This window comes from Hirundo rustica, chromosome 1 (assembly GCF_015227805.2).
Source record: "Hirundo rustica isolate bHirRus1 chromosome 1, bHirRus1.pri.v3, whole genome shotgun sequence".
NCBI lineage: Eukaryota > Metazoa > Chordata > Aves > Passeriformes > Hirundinidae > Hirundo > Hirundo rustica.
The window spans coordinates 106,117,678-106,140,346 of record NC_053450.1 but is presented as its reverse complement, the minus strand read 5'-3'; the positions used below and the strand labels follow the sequence as shown (position 1 = coordinate 106,140,346).

Below are 22,669 nucleotides of genomic sequence, written 5' to 3'. Positions count from 1 at the left end.
AAGCTGCTACAGAGGAAAGTCTCTAAATTAAGAATGTGACTGGTGTATATCCAGTAGGTACAACCAAGTACAGATACCTCAGTCATTGGCAGTTTTTAAAAATTATCTGCTCAACACCCAGTGGCAGCCAAGTGCCAATAAACATCAAGTTTATTGTACTCAGACTGAGTTCTATGTGCAGTTACTGATCTTTGCTTCTCAATAAAGATGGAGTGGAGTCAAGAGCTGGGACAATGATGAGCAAGCAAATCACAGGCACACCAGGACAGCTACTACACAACAGACTAAGAAAGGCTGGAAGTCTTCAATTTGGAGATCAGGTCTTGCTGGCAAGAAGTGGTGGAATATGGGCAGGGTTTTATCAGGATACTGAAAACCATTTCCTGCTGCCACTGAAGACAGACAGACTACCATGGGCCACCAAGCTAACGTCATGCTTGAGACAAAGAACTGAGATTATTGACAACTTCTAAGTTAAGGAACACAAGTGGATTTGAAGGACATTCAGAAAAGTACTGATTATAAGGACTAAAAAAAACCCCAAAAACCCACCAAAACAAACCAAAGGCAGAAAAAGCAGCAAATCTTCTGACTGAAAAGCAGTCTCATTAATACAGTTAAGAGACAAGAGCACAACTCCTACAGTAAAAATCTAAAATAGGTGAAATGGGTCAGGCTGGTGTGACTGTTTCTGCACTGACTGTGGATAAACTGAGAAGCATTTGTTCAGCTGCGTTTAGACACAGTACAGGTAAACGAAGATGGGAAGAATCAATCCTACCTAAGTGTGATAGAGGACTAACAAGGCAACGATGAACAGCAACACAGTGGTGTGAGGGATATTGGAAGAAAAGGCAAGATGGTTCCCAAGGGAAATGGCTGGAGAAAATGAAGAACAAATGTGGAATGAGGAACAAAACAAAGAGATGAGGAAACAAGAAGAAGTGTCACAGGCAAGAAGAGTTTGCAAATGGTTGGAGTCAACTAATACATACAAATCTTGGACCTTCCCTCTCTGAAAGACGAAATAATTAATGGAGAAAGAGCTTTCATTTTTTTTTTTCTGCCCTAATTATTCAAGGCCTAAACGGAAAAAAACCCCAAGAGTGATGACCACTAGGGGGATGTGACAAGCGTGGAGCAGATCTGATTTCAAAAATTACAGAGATGCCTACAAATGAAAGTGAAGATTCCTGAACTTGCTTCAAGACTACTTCATGATTCATAAAAGATCAACACTGCTAAAAAACTATGCACTTAAAACTATAGAAGTGACCAACAGACACTACACCCTTCAATACAGATTACTGCTTTAGTATGAAGCTATTTCAAGAAATTAAAATAAAAATAAAAAAAGCAAAGTTAATCATGGAATCATAGTGTATCCTGAGTTGGAAGGGACCCACAAGGATCATCAAAGTCCAACCCCTGACCCTGCACAGGATCACCCTAAGAATCACACTGATGATGTTATTATCAGTGACAATGCCTGAGAGCATTGTCCAAGTGCTTCTTGAATTCCATTTAAAGTAAAATTTATCAGAATCTACATTCTATTTTGATCTTGCTTTGTGCAGTATTTTATTCTTTCTTTTCTCCTGGAAAACATCATATTGTCTATAAACAAGAAGGTCAGCAAAGGATTTAAACAACTTCATGTTGCCAAGATGCAACCCTAATCAACACAAAACTAAATTTAGAATTACACTTATGGGGTAAAAATCTAAAAAGCAGCCTTTTCAAAGACCTGATCTCCTCCTGATATTGTGACCTTTCCAACCATTTCAGCTCCTCCTTCTTCTTCTATTTCTCATACTTTTCCAAACAGAATAAAGATATTATCAAAAAACTGAAACTAATAGAAACCTTCTCCAGATAGTCCCACCCAAGTCAGAATTCCTAAAGATGAAACAAAATACAGTCAACTGGAGATAATGTTTCTTGAAACAGTGGACTTCCAGGTGTATTGTTTAAGTGTTGGGTGTTGTATTTGCACAGCCAGCTTTCCAAGCAGCATGACATCCTGACAGAGAGCACAACCTCAGAAGGAAACTCACCCTTCCCTCAAAACAAACCAAAGCAAAAACCCCCACAATGTGCCCAACCCAAATGAAAACAAAAAAAACCACTCCAAAGACTCCCAAAATTTAAAGAGTAGAAACAGACTGATATAAGTTTTGTTTTAAGCCTTCTACCAACATTTGAGAATTGCCAAGTCTTTACAAATTAAATTAGTGAGAGGGAAAACAAGCAAACCGGAATTTTTATCTGGATGCATTCACTATCCTCTATAAGTAAAAGTGGAAGCAACCACACACAGACTTGTTTTGATGGGATACTTGCATTTAGTGCAGCTTCTCCACATTTTTCAATTGCAGCTAGACCCTGATTATGAATGTGGGTTTCCAAAAGTTTTTTCAGCTCTCCAAGGCCATCCTGGATTCGAGATACAAGGTTATACATGCGACCTAAGTCTGTAAAAGACAAAAAAAAGAAAGCTAACATCTCTCATCTCTACTGGCTATTACTTCAAATTCTCATTTACAAGTTGTCAATAGGAGATAAACATCTATTGTCAACAAAACACACGTGCAATTGCTTCTGTAAAAAGCCAGGAAAAATGACAGCAAATGATTATACAGCACAGCAAACCTCTGCACTCACCTGGAAAGCTAACACTAGTTAAAGAGAGAACAATCTGCTATATTAGGATCTACTTTTTACCTTCACAATGCAACAAACCTCAAGAATAAAACCCCCCCATCTGAATGGAAGAAAATTTACTTCTGATTTTGCTTTCACAGGTTTAAAATAATGATTCAAAAATGGTGTTAAACCTCTCTTATTTAAATAACATTTTGAAGTGCTGCCATGAATTTGAGACTATTATTAATGTTACTGCTGGCTGTGCTACAAGTATACTTCTACATTTTCCAGCTGACCACTGTCCTTTAAATCTTATTCTGAACAGGACAGTTCTCAGAGATCCAATGTTACTTTTAGCCCTTTGCATATTAACACTTTTACTTTGGGCAGCATCAATGGCAACAGTTGGAAATTTAAGCCAAAATGTAATGTAATTATATGACCTTAGCAGATAAATTGAAACATTTTAAATCAAATTTCTTTCAATAAAGCCCTGTCAGTAGAAGATACCTTTTTCAAAAAAAAGAAACAACTTTTAAGTGACTGATTACTAGTAGTAATAATTGTATCTGAAAGAAAAAAGAGGTTCTGAAAAGGGTTACAATAGAACTAATGAAAGTAAAAATAAACTGCATGTTATTTCACATATGTTAAGGCTTCATATTAAAATCTCACCAGTTTTCATCCAAGACTTTCCAAACCAATCAGCAATTTTGGAAAGTCTGACACTGAAGAGGGTTTTGGTTCCTATTATTTAGTTTCAAGAGGATAGATGCTTTGTATTTTCTGAGAGCAGAGCTCTTAAAAAAAACCCAAACAAAAACCCCCCTCTGAATTTGCCATAAACCAGGTTCACAAACCTACCAGTCACCTCTTGCAATCCTGCACTCACTGAACATGCAAATGAGAGAGTAAACAATCAGATTATTTACTGTAAACTAAGGAGGATATTTCATCTAGTGGAACCCATCTAAAGGTTGACAACTGCATCTAGCTCTTCTGAAGTGCAAGGACTTCTCTGAAGGGCTTGTGAGCAATTTTTTTACCACCAGAGGATTATTAGAATAAACAAAACAGAGGAATCAATGAGCTGGTACTGTACCTAACTTCAAAATACAACACAGAGTTTGATGCTGTCTAACACTGAAGGGATGACATTTCAGTTCAGTTAGGTTTCTGTAAAACACTTTCCTTTCCTTAAAACTTTGTCAAGCTTAAACTTGCAGATTTGAAAATGAAACTTCTTTTTCTCTCTGTGAAAACCGCGACTGCAACCCGACGTTAACTTTTATAAGAACATAAGAATACTCCACAGAACTTTAGAAAAAAAGTAGGAAAATAATGCCATGCATAGATACAATGAGCTGCTGTTACAGCTACCCGCACACGAGTGTTCACAAGTTGGTTTACCAGGATGTCTGTGTTAGGTGAAATAAGGAAGAGATGCTGCAAAGTCTCATGGAAGATTTGCACGGTAACTCTGCCTACATCATTACAGCCTTCTCCCAATAAATCCAATTTATAAATAAATTTCCTACAGGTGTCATACTGATGTATGCAACATACAAGGAATGTGTCCCACAACCTTTATAACCAGTTTATGCATTAGCTGCACAGTAGATTAAAAAGTTACAGAACACCAACAGGAGTGGCCTGTAATATGATATGCTCAAACATAGTTTGCATGGGAGGACCTCAAAACCAGTGTACTTTCAAGAGCAAAGCAATAAATATTTTAATCAAGAGCAATCTTTTATTGTAAGTTTAGGATAGTCTACCAAAGGCTATGTTAGTATACCACAAACTGGAGAATGAATTGATTACAGAGATTAAAGAGTGAATTATCAGAATATTATTGAAAATAAAGTTTCTTATCTTAAAGCTTCATGAATCTTAAAAAGGGTGAGGGAACTGCTACAATTTCCATAAGTGAAGGCTGATAACAGCAGAGAAAATATTTTGAAAAAGGAGAGAAAAAACCCCAAGTGTTTAAAGAAGGTCTAGTTAATCTTAGAAATAACCCACATGAAAGCAAACCCAAAGATAGTAACTAGACAGTACCCAAGACACAAGATAATTATGTTCTTTTTTACCTGGACTAACTTATGGAATTGCATCACTATGGTAAGTGACTGTACTAAGGGCTCACATAATCCAAGAGCTTGATAAAGTAGGAGCATAAAAGAAAAGTCTGTGAAGGTGTCCTAAGTCCAAAAAAAAATCCCTTTCTTGTTTGTTCTATTGCTATTTCAATTGTTGGAAGTAATTTTATGATTTTTAAAGTCATTTCACAAACCAACACCCATTAAAATCTCTTCCAATTATGGAGTAAATATTTAAAAATACAAACAAAATCTGACTCAAATACTAGATTATTTGCATTTGAATCAGCTGACTTCTGATCTACTAATCATGCTGAATTGCCCTTTTTGATTTTGAAGCAACTCTTAGTTATCAACATGACTATTACAGATAGCAATAATTCATAATTGCTATTTTAAGACTGATATACAATGAGACAGTCATAGTTACAATTTAAAACTCTCAAATGAACAATTTCATCATTAGCAACTTAACCACAGCATCTCTTACATTCTGCCACTTTCATAAGAGCAGTATTTCAGCTATACAGCCATATTCAGACTTGAAATACAGATTTAATTAGTTCCCCAACTGGGAAATCACAATCATCATTCCTCGTTATAATCTCTGTGATCCACAGGAATTAGTTCCGGCTGTTATTTTGTGCTATTAACTCCTGAAGAAACTCATACAAACCAACACAATTGCCAATTCCTTAAAGATACCTAAACTCCGAAAATCTTCATTATTTCAGAGGAAATGTTGAAAAAGTCTGTATTCTATGTATTGTCTATGACAATATAAACTTGATCCATTAGCAACACTTAAGAATCATTTTCACAGCCAAAACTAACTCATCAGTTAATAATTCCCTTGTGGTCTATCTACAATATTATGTATTTTATATGGTCTATTTTAAAAGCTACTTATTTGCATTTATTCCTCTTTTAACATTTCCTATACATACTTCTGAACACTTTGGACTTTATAATTCTCAGTGCTGACTCAGGAAGATCCATGGATTAAACTGAAACAGCTGGAGAGAGTGCTTGTCTGTTTTTCACCTCCCATCTCTCTCACACAGGTTTCAGCTCCTGCTGGAAAGATGGCTCAAGTGCTCTTGAAACTCTTCCAGACATGTTAAGAGAAATCAAACTAGTGCTGTTCTGCCTTAATATCTGAGACTGGGGTAGGGTCCTTGAAGCAGTATCATCAGCCATCCTGATTTCATCAAAACCTGCTTGTCCATCAGTTTAGTAACTTTCTTATCTCTTAATCTAATTCCTGAACAAATGACATTTAGCTAGCGCCAGATTTTACATCATTCACATAACATTAGGGAGGAGAGCTCTAAGCCTAAAGCCAGCGTTTGAAACTCCTTACCTTCATTTTTGTCAGCATCCAACAAATTCTGAAACTCTGTATGAAATATCTCCAGGTGTTTTTCGATAAGTACTTGCTCACACTTTCGTGCTAACTCATCTTGTGTGCTCTCATGGAGATACACCTGAACTCTACGCTGCTCCTCAAGAAGGCGAGCTTCGGCCTACAGAAACAGAGATAAACATGAAACCTGCAGGGAAGGCAGAACACGAATCCAACAGCAGAAAACGGGTGACTGTTCAGTAAATTCTTCTAGTAAACAACAGCAAGCAAACCCCTCACTAGTCTGGTGTTATGGACCACCTACTTAAGCAGTTATTTTTCTGGGAATCATAATATACATTTGGAATTGATGTTTATGTTGACGAAAATACTATGAGCTGTTTAAATGGCGGGGGAGAATCACAGCAAGACTGTTTTCCTGCTGCTTGTGAATAAGGAATTTACAGATGAAAATACGCTGTCAGAAAAAGAGAAAGCCACTGACATGCTGGCAGTTTCAGGATCAGCAAGCTCTCCAGCGACAGAGGTAGTTTTGTTTAAAACAAACATGAATATATTTCATGGCTCTACAAAACCAAAAGGCAGGGAACTGCACCTTAACATTATGCCCATGACAAATTTATTTGAATATTCTCATCTACATTCTTACATGAAAAAGCTTACCAATAAACTACAATCATTTAAATTATACTAGCATTTAATTTGGCATATGAAATGCTACATATGCATATCTTCCTGGCAAACTAAAATTCTAAATGTCACTCAAGTAATAAAACTTATGCCGAAATGTAAAACTGAAACTGTTTACATAACAATTACCTCTATTTTGTTTGCAAAAATGTTAAGGATTCGCCTTACAAACCATTTGGAACTGTAGTACATTATTAGGAATAAAGACTGTTTGTCCTCTTATGAGCCCGAATTATTTTAATTTACAATGCCATCAAGAAAATAGAATTAGGTTAATTAATTTTCCTAGTATGCCAGAGTCCTAAGTAAACATGAAAGATCATATTCCAGACAATAAAAAAAGGAATGATTACACTGTAAGTGCACTGCATCATACATAGACAAGTTTAATCTCAGCCACTGTTAGCTTCACTCATTCTTTAATGATTTCACACTTAGGTCTTGTGAAATGGTCCTGGATTACTGTCTCCTAGAGCCAAACCAGCACTGATCAAAATACAGGAAATGAAATCAGCAATTTGAGAAGGGACGTAAGCTCCTGCTCCAAAGTACTTGCCAATTTCTTACCAGTATGGAATAACAATCAACTTCCTTACTGACAGCAAATAGCAGCAAATGTTTCTTATGAACATTGGAACTACTTATCTTGTATTTAACCAACTCTGTATTTCTGTAGTTCAAAAAATTCTGCCACTTCTAATGCCGCTTCTTAAAATATCCTTAGACCTTCACTTTCAACGTCAACAGTCAACTCTCATTGTGAGCTCTTTTATGAAAATAAATATTTACTCTAACTTCATGTTTCCTTATAGTCTATTTTTTTTGGTGTTCTTATAACTCCATTTTCCTTTTAAAGTCACATTTCAGAAATAAGGGAAAAACAATTAGTTCACACAACAGTAACTTCACTTGTTTCAATTATAAAGATGAAAATGTCAGTGTAAAATCATATATAAAGGCACAGCCTTAAGAAATACTGACCTTTTTCCCTACAGCACACCAGGCTATGCCACCTTTACTCATGCAGTCTGGCCTGAGAAGAAAAATTCACAATACTTCTAAACTGAGAAAGGCTGCCTATGTAACTACATAAACAAATCCAAGTTCTTGTTAAGGTTTCGTTGCCTATTCTACAAGACGCTACCACGATTCTACTGTAACACAGTAACAGTAGTCATGCTATGCTGGTGTGCTCTAGGGTACTCCAAGAGTTCTTTTTATTTTGCAATGCTATTTATTGCCAGACAGAACTCAAAGTACAGCGCTCCAGTGAGAATGTCAAGTAAGTGTACTAACAGATTACTCTGTTCACAGTTCATGCTTCCATCAGATCACTTGTAAGATCTTATAGCCACTAGTCGGTAAGGAGATGTCAAGGGTGCCCAAATGGCTTGTATAAATCTCTAATATATTAATTTGAGCAGATACATAAGGCTACATACTTTCCTGCCGAACGTTTCCCCTGCTGTCTGCTAACTTTTTATGTGCTTTCAATCTTCAACATCACCTTCAAGCATAGCAGGTTGTTTTGCAGATTTCTGAAGCCTTGAGGATTGTTTGGGGTACTAGTAAGTTATTTCTACTTGCCCGTAATCTCTAGTTCTTGAAATAGCAACGACCTTCAGACAGCTTCTTACTGTCCTGTACCAAGAAGTCTGGATGAGCCAGTCATTCAGGTTCTGACTGACATTTCCTTACTTTCTCTTTATATATATATATATTAGGATGAAAGTTAAAACAAGAACTTGAAAGGGAAGTAGCAAAAAATAATTAATTCAACACCACAAAAGTAAACATAGGTTGGTCTGGTAACTATTGGGAAACTACTAAGGGCCCAGTTCCTTTTACTGTGTTATTTCTAGGACCTCCCCTCCCATCCTTTTTTTTTTTTTTTTTTTTTTTTTTTTTTTTTTTTTGGGTAATTCATTGACTTTAATGCCAATGGTTAAGAAAGGATGTGTTCTCTGGTAAAAAGCATTACACAAAAATACTGCAGGGAGGAATGTGTATCTGCATATTGCATACTCAAAAAGCTCTCTTATTTTTTAATTAAGCTGAAAGGGAATAAACAAGCAGCAATTCAGAATATGAAGAAATGTGCTGAGGAAAAAAATATATAAAGCAGCACTTGTCCAAGGTGGAAGATGACCTATCTACTACTGAGTCAGTGAGACTGACCTAAAAACCAGGCTAGAAATAGCCAATATTTATCCTGCTTGCTCTTAGTTGCCCTGTCTGGGATCCTCAAAACCAGAGACAAGTTAAGAACTTAAATCTGGCCTCTGTGATGAGAAGTACAGTGTAAGGGTTCATGACACTAAAATATTCAGAGAGAACTGAAGCTAATCAATGATGTATTTCTTTAGTCAGCTTGCTCAGGAAGGTATTTCAATAAATGTTTCAACACACTCTTCCTTGTACAGGAATGGTAAACTTGTGGTATTAAAGCAGAATTATTTTGTGGTATTAAAGCAGAATTATTGTTTTGGTGTCTTGAAGTCTAAAAAAATATCTGAATTTATTTTAACTTAATCTTCTGTTTTGGCTGTTCAGAAAGTTCCATATTTCACTGTACTCACTGAAATGTAGTAAAGGGACAAACTTCAGTCCAGGTAAACACAGAAGCAAATCACTACAGGAAAAAACAGTTGTTTCTGTAAAATAACCATTTTAAGAAACTGATAATGAAAGCCTAGAACTTATATTCCTTTACCTCTAAAAAAAAAAATCTGTGTCCAGAAAATCAAAAATCACAAAGCAGATTAAGTAATTTACCTTCTTCATGTACTCTGTGACTGGGTTCTGTTGCAAGAATTCAGTACTTTCTCGTGTATAAAATCTCTCTGTGTCAGCAAGAAACTGAGATTCAAAGGATTCTTTATAGACAGTTAGTGTAGGTCCTTTTGCAAATGCATCATCTTCATTCAGCCCCAGCTCCACTAAAGGAAAAAACCACAACCAAACAAAAAAGACCAAGAAATGATAAAATTGTTTTTTATGAGGTGGAGTCCTGCAAATAAACAAGGGCACTCCTTCTAACTTAGATGAAAGCAATCAATTGGGACTGTATCAGCACCATTTTTAAAAAATGACATTGATTTTGCATTTAAAAAATATCAGTACAAGATGTTACTGTCAACTACACTTTTAGATACATTTCTTAAATGTAGGATTTTAAGATTTGGAAAACTTCAGTATCTCAAATGCTAGTTCAAATTCTCCTTTCATTTTTCGCTCATAAGTTCCAGATTATATGCTTTTGCTTTTATTAATTAAACTAGTCAGTAATTTGGATGGCAATGCTCTCAATATTATGCAAAATGGAAAAAGCAACGCCACTCTGCTTATGCAAACTACCATTCTTCCCCACTTCCAGATTTAGCTCCTTAATAACTAATTTGCAAACAATGAACACCCTTGTCTATCAGTTGCACTCAAGTTTTATAAATATGGTATAATCAACTGTTATTGTATGAAGTATCAGTACAAATGTGAGATTAAACAATACATAACTGCATTTACGTTACTGTAAAAAGGAGTCTCTACTGGACATCTGAGGAGGTGGGATGCTACTTCTGGGCTCTGATAGGGTACATAAATTTATTTATTTTAAAGAAAATAACAATTTTAAATCACGTTTACCATAGGATTGTACAACTCCACTGATCAGCCTTGTATTGATAGTTTCACCATTTCTTTCCTTTTCAATCAATTTCAACACTGCATTTGTTACCTTCGAAAACAGGGATTAAAAATTAAGTCAAGCACAGACAAAGCAGCTGGTACATCAAGCACCATACTTAATTAGGAGTGTATTCCATATTCAAGAAAAGTCAGGCACCCTGAGAACAACATTTAAGGAGATCTGAACATATAAAGTTCCTACGGAGAATAATACAGTTCTAACACATAATTACAGTCTGATTAGTGGCAAGGTGTATATGGGTCTTAAAGTGATCAGGTTTTTTTTAAATTTCAAAAAAACACCATCTAAACTAAACGTCTCTTTGTTTTATATGTGAAATTCAAAACACTGTAGCAAGAACTGAACTAACTGCCTGTTCTTTGGACAAATAATCTGCTGCAACCACTTAATCACGAAGTACTGGTAAGAAGTGAAATCAACATATACATGTACCTAAGAATTGTGATGGAATGCCTTGCTTTATATTGTGCTGATTCACTGATTTTAAACATTTGGCTGACCTGAGTTTCCCAGGCATCAGTGTAAATATATCAACTTACAGTAACACTAGGAGAGACCAAAATCCCAGCCTGTCACTATCTGTTCTCATCCAACCTTGACTCCCAAACCTTAAGACATAATGGTCATCAGCCTGTACTCCTGCCTAGCTTAGTAACCACTGAAATTGCTATTTAAGTCCCCTTAGTTTTTTTTTTTTAAAAAGCCAAGGGTCCTCTCAGCAGAGAGATAACACAACAGTCTTGGTATCAAGGTTCAATCACACACATACAGGCCTATTACTTCAAATATTTATCTTTTTTTAGTATCACAAAGGAGAAGCAGAAGGTTCCATTTTATTTTCCATGCGCACATCCCCACCCCCTGGACTCCTTGAAGAAGTTACTAACAACATATGAAATCAACCTTATAAAATAACACTATAGTTGTAATATACTAAAATGTATATACCTGCTTATTTAATGGCCTGAATAAGCAGTCTCTCCAGGTCACCAAGGCAAGCTAGAAGCAAAAGAAGAGAGAAGAAAGATGGAATAAAGAAAATATTTACATATACAAATGTACATGTAGGGTAACTCCCTTTAAAGAAAGCTGATGTAGTATGCTAACTAATCAGAACTTCTAAAACTATATTTTAGCACACACATTTCTCAAGTAATGAGATTGTTTCACATTAAAATTACAACCAGCTTTACCACTAACTTTACTAAGTTGTTCCTTTCACTACCAGGGGATCCACTGCCAATTCTGGAAACCAACAAAACCCATTTTGAGTTACTTCGTAAACATATAGCTTTTTTTGTTGGCAATTTCCGAGCTGACACAGTCCCTTAGAATCAGGCTACCAAAGTTAAGAGGAAGGGAACTAAGGATACCAACTCGTTTTCTACCATATGCTAAATGATTTTACTGAAGCGGGAAAATAGAACAGCGTTTTCCTAATGCTTCACTAGTAAGGACAGTAATTATCCTTTATTTAAAAAAAGCCCTTTTAGTTATCTGAGATACAGAAGTTCTGTTAAGTTCTTAAATATATTACTTCACATTAAAAAAAAATTACCAAGATCACATATTAATCTTTCAGAACTGTAACAAAATAACTTACACTACAAACCAAATGTTGTCTGAATCTTAGCAGCTTGGATGCCAAAAATTTTTAGAAATGTATTGAAGTCATCAGAAAAAAAAAAAAACGATTTATTGCTTCATTTGGTGTTTGAAATGCTTGGCTGAATTCTAAGTGGGATAACAAGGCCACACTGAGGCACTCAGACAACAGTAAGCAGCAAATATTCAGAAACAGACAACCCTCAATAGTCTACTACTGGAAGTCCCAATACATACAAGGCAGCTTAAACATCTCACAGACTTAGACCTTGGAATTTTTACAGATACCCTGGGGTAGAAGTGGAGAAAGGAGGGATAATGCCACTTTGCCTGCTTCTCAAAATTTCTACGAACCTCCTACAAGATTCAAGGAGCGATCTGCAGGATGACAATGCAAACATGGCGGGTGTAATGGACAAACCACTCACTTCAAAAAAGCTACTTACTGAATAAATTTCATATATTCCTTTACGACCTTCATCGCACTCACGACGAACCCAATGTCGATTGAGGTAGGCACATATCCCATTCAATACTTTGCTTGAAAACCTATAATCTTCCCACTGCTGAGTGTAGAATTTCAGCACACTCTCATCCATCAAATCTTCACCATCCTGAAATCACAAGTTTGCTAGTACTGCTGCACAATTTTGTCAGGCATTTTCAACATGATAGGCATCCATTCTTTCAGCATTCCTAATATGCTGGTTAATTGCTTAGAAAGTCTAGCTATTCTTGCTCAAGTACAGGACAGCTTAAGACGCCATGTAACACTACTTCTCTAAAACACAGGCATGTTTTTTCAGCTTGAAGAAGAAAAGCAGCTCACAGGTACAAGCTTAGGAACTGATCTGTGTCTGAGATAAAGCCAACAAAATATTCTAATGGCTATGGAGAAAAAAGCACGTTTTAAGACCATTCAGTTTACTTCCAGTGGCTGTATACACCTCTAGGCTTGTTGACACAGCTTTTCTTCCCAGCCCAGTTTATGTTACTACAAGTGCAGATTGATCTCATACCCCATCTTACCTTAAGGAGATTTGTCAAGTAGTTCTTCAGAAATTCTTTTAGCCGTTTGTACAATTCCAAGCCAACAAACTGAGCACCTCCAGGTGTCTGGCCCTTTTTCGATTTAGAAGGAGGTACTCCAGCTCCCCGTGCTTGATTAGACTGGTGTACACTAGTACAGTAGTTATAAACATGACTGACAGGAAAGTTAAGGAATACATTTATCACCGTAAGACATTAAAAATACAATGAAAAACAATGTTAATTTTAATAAGCTATTACTTATACAATGACTTAAACATAATGCATTACAAGACGGACTAGCCCACATCAAACCCCAGATAAGAAAATTAAGCCATTTTTAGCAGAATTATCTGCAGCAAAATTGTGTCAGACTGCTGAGGGCACTGCAAGTACTGACCCCAACATTAAATTTACTTAATGCCTACTTAACAAGACCACCAAGAAAAAAAAAAAAGTGGAATTTGCTGATAAGACTATTTAAATGGAATTTATTTGATCTATTATATTGGTCTTCTACAAATACATAAGCTTTCACTTGAACTAAAAGAAATTTCAATACTAGCCCAAAGTTGAAAACACAAGAGAATATTTTTGCATTCTTTCAAGCACCATCCTCCATAAAAGATTTGGCCACTTAAGATTGGCACATTGGACGAACCTGGAAAGCAGTAACGGTGAGACACACACATACATTTAAATGCACACCATAAGACGAGATTCACTAAAACCCAACTATAGGCAATAAGTCAATCCTGAAATTTCAGTGTAAAATCCCAGAGTCATAGAATTGTTTAGATTAGAAAAGCCTTCTAAGATGAGTCCAACCATTAATATAGCACCGCTAAGTCCACCACTAAACCATCTCCCTAATCACCATATCTAAGAGTATTTTAAATACCTCCAGAAACACTGATTCCACCACCCACCTGGGCATATCATTACAAGGCAGGACAATGCTTACAGTAGGGAAAGTTTTCCTAATATCCAACCTACATCTCCTCTGATGCAACTTCGGGCCATTTCCTCTTGTTGCTTATTACATGGTAGAAGGGGATGACTCTCACCTTGCTCCTTTCAGGTAGTTGTAGAGAGCAATGAGGGGTGTGTGTGTCGTCCCCCCCCCAGCCTCCTTTTCCTCCAGGCTAAACATGCCCAGCTCCCTCAGCCTCTCCTTTATCAGCCTTGTGCTCCAGACCCTTCCCCAGCTCCACTGCCCTTCTCTGGACAGACCCCAGCACCTCAATGTCTCTCCTGTAGAGAGGGACCCAAAACTGAGCACAGGATCTGAGGTGCAGCCTCACCAGTGCAGAGGACGGGTACAGTCACTGCCCTGCTCCTGCTGGCCACTATTGTTGATACAGGCCAGGATGCCATTGGCCTTTTGGCCATCCGGGCACACGCTGGCTCATGTTCAGACAGCTGTCAAACAGCACCACCAGGTCCTTTGCCATGGGGCAGCTTTTCAGCTACTCCTCCCTCAGCCTGCAGCACTGCCTGGGGCTGTGGCTGAAGTGCAGGACCCAGCACCTCGCCTTGCTGAACCTCATACCTCGGGCCTCAGCCCACTGGTCCTGCTTCTTTGGACCCCACCGCAGAGCCTACTCACACTCCAGCAGATCAGCACTCTAACCTAACACTGTGTTCTCTGCCAAATCACTGAGGGTGCACTTGATCCCCTTGTCTCAGTCATTGCTGAAGAGATTAAACAGAATTTTAAACTGGCTCCAGCACTGAGCCCTTGGGAAGAAGACTTGTGACTGGCTGCCTGCTTGCTGTCTGTGCTGCATGCATTCATACAGATGGCACTTGGTTGGGCTGTTGATGCCACCACCTTTTTTTTCAACTAGAAGCCCTAATTCCTACGTGACCAGGCAATTCTGTGGTTTCTAACACAGTGACCTTTTTTTCTTTGCTGCCACGTGGATCTCCATCGCCTGCCTCCACTGAGATATCAGGTTGAAGGATCTCACTAGCACACCATCTCCCAAACACTGGCATGCCCCCTGGTTTTATTCCTTTTCCTTTTTATATCTAGTGTAAAGCTCTCTTTAGAAGACCCAGTAACTCTGGTATCTGCAAAGATACTTCTCCCTTTCTGAGACAGGTATACCACATCTGCCACCAGCAGACCTGGTGTCATATAAACCTAGCCCTGATTAAAGGAAAAAAAAAAATTCTGCCGTGACACCAGGCTCAGAGCCAACTATTGATCTGCCAGCTCTTCCTGTTTCTGCCTTCATCATTCCTTGCAACTGGAAGGAGAAAGGTGAAAACTACTTCAGCTTCTCATCTCTTAACCAATCATCTCAAGTCCCTGAGGTGTCTCGTGATTACCTTTAGAGTTCTTGTTGCAACTCCACTGCAGTCAACCTGAAAAATCTGACAACTGTCCCAGGGTAGGAAGTTTGCTCTTTACATCTTTAAGCCGAGTATATACATATATATATATATATAATATATATATAGAGAGAGAGAGGCAGCAGACAACCCTAGCAAGTGGCAGCAATATTTTTTCCTGTTATACTACTACAGCCTGGAAGACTTGCTGTAACTGTTAATGTAACATTTCAAGAACATATTCTATTTTCTAATCTAAAAAACTCAAATATTCAGAATTCTTTTGAAGTAGTAAGTGGAAGTCACATTGCCCTAAACACTTCAGAAGGCATTCTTAAAGAAGTTGCATTCCACAAGCAAGAAAAATAAACTAACTAGGTACCATCCAAATCGAACTTGATGAGGACTTAGATCTGACAACAAAAATTACCCTAATGATGCACACAAACAACAATCAGCCAACAGGAATGAAGCTACTGAGAACTCACTCTTCTACTGACAGTCCAAGGACAGGTTTTTGAGTCACATCCCTTGTTAGAAAACACTGTATTAACCAATCCAGAAGGTTTAATTTGGCTTTGTGTTTTCACAGAACCACAAGTTTGGAAGAGACCTTCAAGATCACCAAGTCCAACCCAGGCCCTACTACCTCAACTAAACCCTGGTGCTGAGTGCCACATCCAGTCTTTCTTTAAACACATCCAGGGATGGTGACTCCACCACCTCCCCAGGCAGACGATTCCAGTACTTTATCACTCAACACAAGTGGACCTAGCTTTAACCAGCAGACAGATTTCTACTTTTATCTTTCCCTTCACGAAGTCCAACACAATAAAATGGGAAGACATCAGCACAGATAAATACCAAGAGAATTATAAACTACAAATATATGATGCATTACGGTCATTATAAACAGATTTGCTTCTAAGTAGTAAAGCTCAAAAAGGAAATTGTCTCCAAATATCCAGTTAACTTCCTTGTAATTAATTTTATAAAACATTTCATAGAAAAAGCATACCCTTAAACTGGGTTTAATGATCATGTATCCTGCATGCCACCAGGAGCAAGGCTTAGGGTCTTCACATCAAACAGCAAGGAAAGCCTACTCACAATCTATATTTACAGGCTTGTTCAGAAAGTCATTGCCTCCTGTGCAAAGAAGTAATGCTCTTTGCCTAAGATGAACCCTTTTTGAAAATACACAGTGTACATTTATTTCTAATCTGTTACCTCAAGCGGATGCCAAATAACAAAATTTCCCACGATCTCAACCAGTTAACATAAAGCCTTCATTTGTATTGAATTGAAGCAATTGAACTTTTAATCAGCCTCTTATCTCTATCAGCCACTGATTTCCTGGACATTAATGATTTCTTCCACCTCCTAGTCATTTGTTTGTTCGAATTCCCTGGCACTGTTGCTACTTTTACCATCTACACTTTGATTTCAGAATTCCCTGTTCAGGTGAAGAACACCACACAGCACAACCATTTTCCTCTACATATGCAACTTACTTTCTTGCCACAAACAAGAAAAGCAGGTTTACCCCACAGGTTAATTATAAAATAGCTAATATATAAATTTCTCTCAATTGTTTATAGAAAACCTCTCCATCATGATACTAGGAATTTAGGGCTGATCCATAAATACCCCCTTGACAGTCTTGCCTCCTTCTTCCCCTAACTCTCTTATTCCAAGTGGCTTTGAGCAAGCCTGAAAACATGAAGATTGTCCAGATGAAGGGTAATTCTTGCAGTTTTGAGAGTACTGCCTGGCAAAAACATTCATCTCTACAAACAATCACAACAGCCTTCAGAAAAATAAAAGGCCAAGATTAGAAGACATAAGCCTTTTTCTTATGCCACACATTTTACTATTAAACCCAGGATTCCTTGTAAAGTGAACAAATACACAGACCTTTTGTCCATGCCTGACAGTAATCACCTCAGAGCTGCAACAAACGGTAATTCCAGTAATGCTCATCTCTACCTTTTATTCTGGCTTGAGATTTGCTAGGCAAAGGGTCCAAGACAGCGCTTTTGAAGTGCTCTAGTTTCACTGTTCCACACAAGTCAAACTGAAGTTAGTTTGCCCATGTAGAAGGCACCTTGCAAGTGTAACTCTTTGACATATTCTACATAAAGCATGCTCTCTCACACTTTGTTTACAATCTGTCCCCCCCATCTGCTAGAGCCAGCCACTGACAGAAAGACTGACATATTCAAAACAAAATCAGATTCGTGTTACTTACAACAAAGTGTATGACAGTCCATCTGAGAATCACAAGGGGAATGCTACAAAAAGAATTCTTACTTGCAGAAGGCAAAATAAATCCCTCAATGCTTTGTATGCTGAAAGCAGCAAACAGCTACCAGGAAATATTTTTGGGGGCATTTGCACAATTCTGTACAGCAATTTGCATACCATAACAAGCAGAGAAGTTAATTCATCAACAGAAAAGTTTTAACCACAGTGAAGCTGTGCTGATCCCTGAGCTTTAGTCTGCTGAACTTCATATTTGGCCCAGCAGACAAGCCATCTACAGGAGGAAGAGATCAAGGTCAATCACCTATAACCTCTACACCTTCCCTACAGTGGAGGAGAAATTTAATTGTCTAAAATAAATTTGAGGTAGAAAACTGCAAGAAAGTTTATAAAATAATCCAACACAGTGCTGTTCAAGATGAAAAATCCTTTTCAGAACTTTATTCTCCTCCAAAGTCTTCAAAACAAAAAAATAGCCAAAGAAAAACTAATTTTACCACCTCTGTCATCAGTAATTTACACTACTTTTGACAGTGTTGGCTCTGCTTCTACAGATGGGCAACAGGAAAAAAAAAAAAAAAATCCCGTGCTGCCGCACCCTAATGGATTTAAGGCCTTGTATAAGATCACTTTCACTGAAGGAAATGGTCCTAACACACAATCCAGGTGGAGAGCTTACTTGCCACCTGGTTTCCAGTAGCATGGGAGCTCATGCAGGCAGTCAGTCACGTGGACTGGGGAAGTAACCAACACTACAACTGTGTTCCCTGTCCCCAGACCCTTTGGCGAGCAGATCTAAACTTCTGTGTCCACACTGGGGAAGTGAAACAGGCTCTTTCAGCAGCACTGCATGTATTTTTTGAGCATGTATGGAACTAAACACAAGCTTGAGCATGCCATGGTCAATTCTAATCTGCCCTCAAAAAATACCAAAGTAATCCATACAGGTTTTTTCCTCCGGAAGCAACTACAAACCTAAGTTATATTAAAAAAAAAAAATCAGTTTTGTAATTCAACACACATGAAAAAAGCACTCTGCCTCTACACTGATGAGTATAAATCATTCAGTTTTGCATAAGTCTTTAGGATTTTAAGAGAAAACAGTTCTGCTGAGGTAATAACTGATTCACCTTTCAGCAGCTCAATCGGGTCCCCAGAGTGCTTCCATTTCACTAAGAAAAATTAACATAACTGGAAGAAGTCCACGTGAGGAACAGAGATATAAAAATAAAGGAACTGAAAGGGAAGCAGAATTAATACAACACAGCAGAAAACTATAGTGCAGAGGTGCCCACAACAACAACACAAGCTGAACAACTGTCCAATCACAATTTCTCTCATTACCTCTAGTCTCTTTATTATAAAGATCAGTTTTAGGCATAAATTTGCTATTTCACAGATCTTAAGCAGTAAATAACTTCATGCTCAGTAGCTGGCCTACAGGACTAAACTGAGCTTAGTTCCACTCTTGTCAAAAATCACTATTTTCCTAGATTATGCCAAAGGCATTCAAGAACATCATATAGAGAGTTACTGAAGATACTGGTAGGAAAATTACCAGGGAAGATTACAGAAGCTTTGTATTACTGTAGAACCACTTCTAATACAATCAACACAGCTTATTATATTTACTAAAGAACAGCTTTACATATTTTCATCAAAATTAAAGCCATTCAAGTCCTGTTGAAATCCAGAAGACTAGGCTGGATTACCCCAGATATAAGAACAGCTACTAAGAAAAGTGGACACGCCTACACAACTTCAGTGTTTTTTGTGTCAAATAGATGAAGGAATTTTGCATGAGTTTTTGAAATTGTAAGGTTGTCAAAAACCAATCACTTTTCAGAACAAGTGCTTTGAGCGCTCATTTTAGCTTTTTGAGGAGCAGCAGTAAAACAAACAACCCAGAAACCTTCATTCTTTTCAGAGAGGTATCAGCAACAGATGTTATGTATGTTCCGGTCATCATCCAGTAAGTAAGGGTTATTCCCACAAAGCAATTCAGAGAAAACCAGCAAAATTAAGAACCTGTACGCAACCCCACACATTCACCACTGGTGCTAAAAACCAATGAAGTTTCAATTGATACATTTCAGTCTTTAGATTTGATACAACTGCTCTGTTAAATCACTCAATTTTAGACAAACCATTTTAGTCAGGGAAGGACTGAGGCAAGAGATTGAGGAGCTATTACAGCATCAGCCATGCAGCTGTTATGAAAATCCAGGCATAACTCAGCTCAAACATGTTTCTACATGTCTGAGATCAGCGACACTTTTAGCAAAAGCCAGCTGAAGACTAATAGATAACTTCTTGTTTCCCTCTCCACAGCATAAACTGAAGAGGGTCACAGAGAAGCACTGAGTTTCAAGGAAAGCGCAGAATTTCAAAGCCAAATGCATAAACAAAGTGTACAATCTTTATGCCAGGGAGTGTAAGAGCCTCCATAACTGAGGCTGCTTTTAAATTTATTTCTCTGCGTTGACAGAGGTTGGTTCTAAACAGAATATTATTGGTTACTATAAAAAACAAGTAGAACAGCAAGCAATCACTGTGGAAGAGTGCATAAAGAAAGGAAATGATTGCAAAAATATATTCTTTCTTTCAAACTGAAGATGTAATCTTTGTAAATACACACAAATGCATACAATTATATGTACCTTTCCACAAAAGAAAAAGTGTATTATGTATCCTTCAAATATGTCAACAAATACATTTACTTCTATCTCCATGCTTCATGCAAGCACTGACTGGAACACGAGAAGTCCTATGAAATAGGATATTGAATATATGCAGGACTAATACTAGCAGACAGAAGAGGCTGCCTTGATGTATCCAAAGTGACCTTAAACAATTTGACATTGAAGTGAGAGGATGGCCTAGAGTGACAGAATCTTAACAGAAAGTGGAACAGTGTCTGAGATGTAAATAAAATGTGCATGCTCTGACACCTCAGTATCTTTTCTGACTAGAATCTGCTCAGAAAGAAAAAACAAGAACATACCGTGCTGCCTGGTAACAACAGATTCATGTGGTTAGAAAATATTTTCACAGTTTTAATATGTGTCTGCTGATCTAAAATCCTACTAAAATACAGGAATTCAACAAGCAAAAAGATTGCAACAGAAGCAACTACAAAAGACCTTGGCGAACAGATGCCAGGAAAAGGGCTTCATGGTTTTGCCTGGTCAACACATACTACTGGTGCTGAATCTTCTCACAGGAAAAAAAAAAGTGAAATACAGTCACACTTTCTATTTTATGAACAGACAGATTATCCTGAGTCATCTGGTATTTTTAAAGTGTAAGCATACTACACTTTATTACTTAATGCTCAACACAGTATTTTCCTATATCACTTGCTAATACGTGAGGAAAAAAATTTCCCATTTTATAAAATGATTACAGTAACCTTTTCTGATATACAATTACTTGCATTTGATCCAGTGGATATTCAGTAGCACCACTTTGTTAAAATAAGTTGACAAAACTGAATCACAATAAGCAAGGATTTTTCATAAAATAATGAAATGTGACAGAACAGCCTAGCCTTTACCTATCCTTGATGAACTTCAAGCAATTATTTTGGAAATATTTACTAATGATGGCTAATAATGAAATACAAGAAACACATTTGTAAGATCCAATTTACTGTGTAAGATTTGAGCAAATTTTAAGTCACAATAAAATCAGTAATTTACTTCAAATTTCCATGTAAGACCTATATGATAATGATGCCAAGCAACTACTCAAATGTATTCTAGGAACCTGTTGAGATCAACAGTGTAATTTTTATGTATGTAACATCTGAAAGACTTTGAAAACCAATCTGAACACTGCAATCTGGACATTGCCATTTATATCTTAATTAAACAACCACATCATACCTTCCACAGTATTATAAACTCTTCTTATCAATAAAAACATTTTAAGATATCCTCATGCAGATATAAATCTTAGCTGTTAAAAGTTAATAGCAATTGGAATCTTTAAATTCACCTTATTTTTTTCAAATTTTCTTTAAATATTTAAACATGGACAAAAGGATTAATCTGTTCTGTACAGGCATAAATTAATTCCATTGTTTAAAACAATCCCTAAAAATGATTCTCAGGTTATGTTTTGTAAATCAGAGGAATGAAAGCAAAAGTTTATGTCAAAATTTTGCCATTTCAAATAAACACTGCACAAATACAACAGAGAAGCACACCACTAATCCTCCCATTCACCAATGCTATCTGAAAATTGTTGATGTGTCCTTCGACAAAAAAAAGTGAGTATTTTAGGGAAGTTACTCAGCTCTTTGTCTAAGCCACTGAGAAAAGTGAAACCACTTTGATACAGTGTGGCAAAGTTTTCTGACGTTTTAGCACTTGGCCTGAGAATCTTCTTAAGATACATAAAACAAGAAACATAACAGAACACTTTCTTTCTCTCCATTAAGTTTCAATACAAATGTTGAGTAAACCCCAATTCATTTTCTCATATCATGAGGTCTGAGGAAAACATACTGCAGGCTCACCATACAACTAGTTTGACAAATGGACATCAATTTCTGCCAAAAGAGAAGAAAATAGCACAAGATGTGTGAATATTTTATCAGTGTCAAATGGAGTTAAGAAGAGTTGGCTATAAAGACAAGCAAGTTGAGTTCTAAGAATAATTCTAGTAAATCAAGTAATAGCTTTTCAACCAACAACACAAAACAGAAACTCAAAACTTGCTATACAAAAGTACCGACCTCTCTTGAACAGACTAATTGAGGTTTCCTCCAAACAGACTAAATGCCACCAGGAGATGTTCTGTATATATACACCACCAACACTGACTTTTATAAGCGAGTCCTGTGGTTCACAGCCTCCAAACAAATAATCAATAAAAGGAAAACAGGGTGCACAGGCCTTTCCCTCACAGTATTAG

General features: G+C 37.2%; 1 protein-coding gene across 1 annotated transcript in view; it reads right to left on the bottom strand.

Moving 5' to 3' along the window:
- Positions 1-22,669, bottom strand: part of CUL1 (cullin 1) — a 53,721-nt gene that overhangs the window by 11,259 nt on the left and 19,793 nt on the right. Inside the window, exons 3-9 of the mRNA XM_040065031.1 lie at positions 13,145-13,319; positions 12,562-12,729; positions 11,459-11,509; positions 10,447-10,537; positions 9,580-9,743; positions 6,112-6,274; positions 2,344-2,474 (exon numbers count right to left, since the gene is read on the bottom strand). Of these exons, the coding sequence (XP_039920965.1) occupies positions 2,344-2,474; positions 6,112-6,274; positions 9,580-9,743; positions 10,447-10,537; positions 11,459-11,509; positions 12,562-12,729; positions 13,145-13,319 (943 nt within the window). The remainder of the gene's footprint in view (positions 1-2,343; positions 2,475-6,111; positions 6,275-9,579; positions 9,744-10,446; positions 10,538-11,458; positions 11,510-12,561; positions 12,730-13,144; positions 13,320-22,669) is intronic.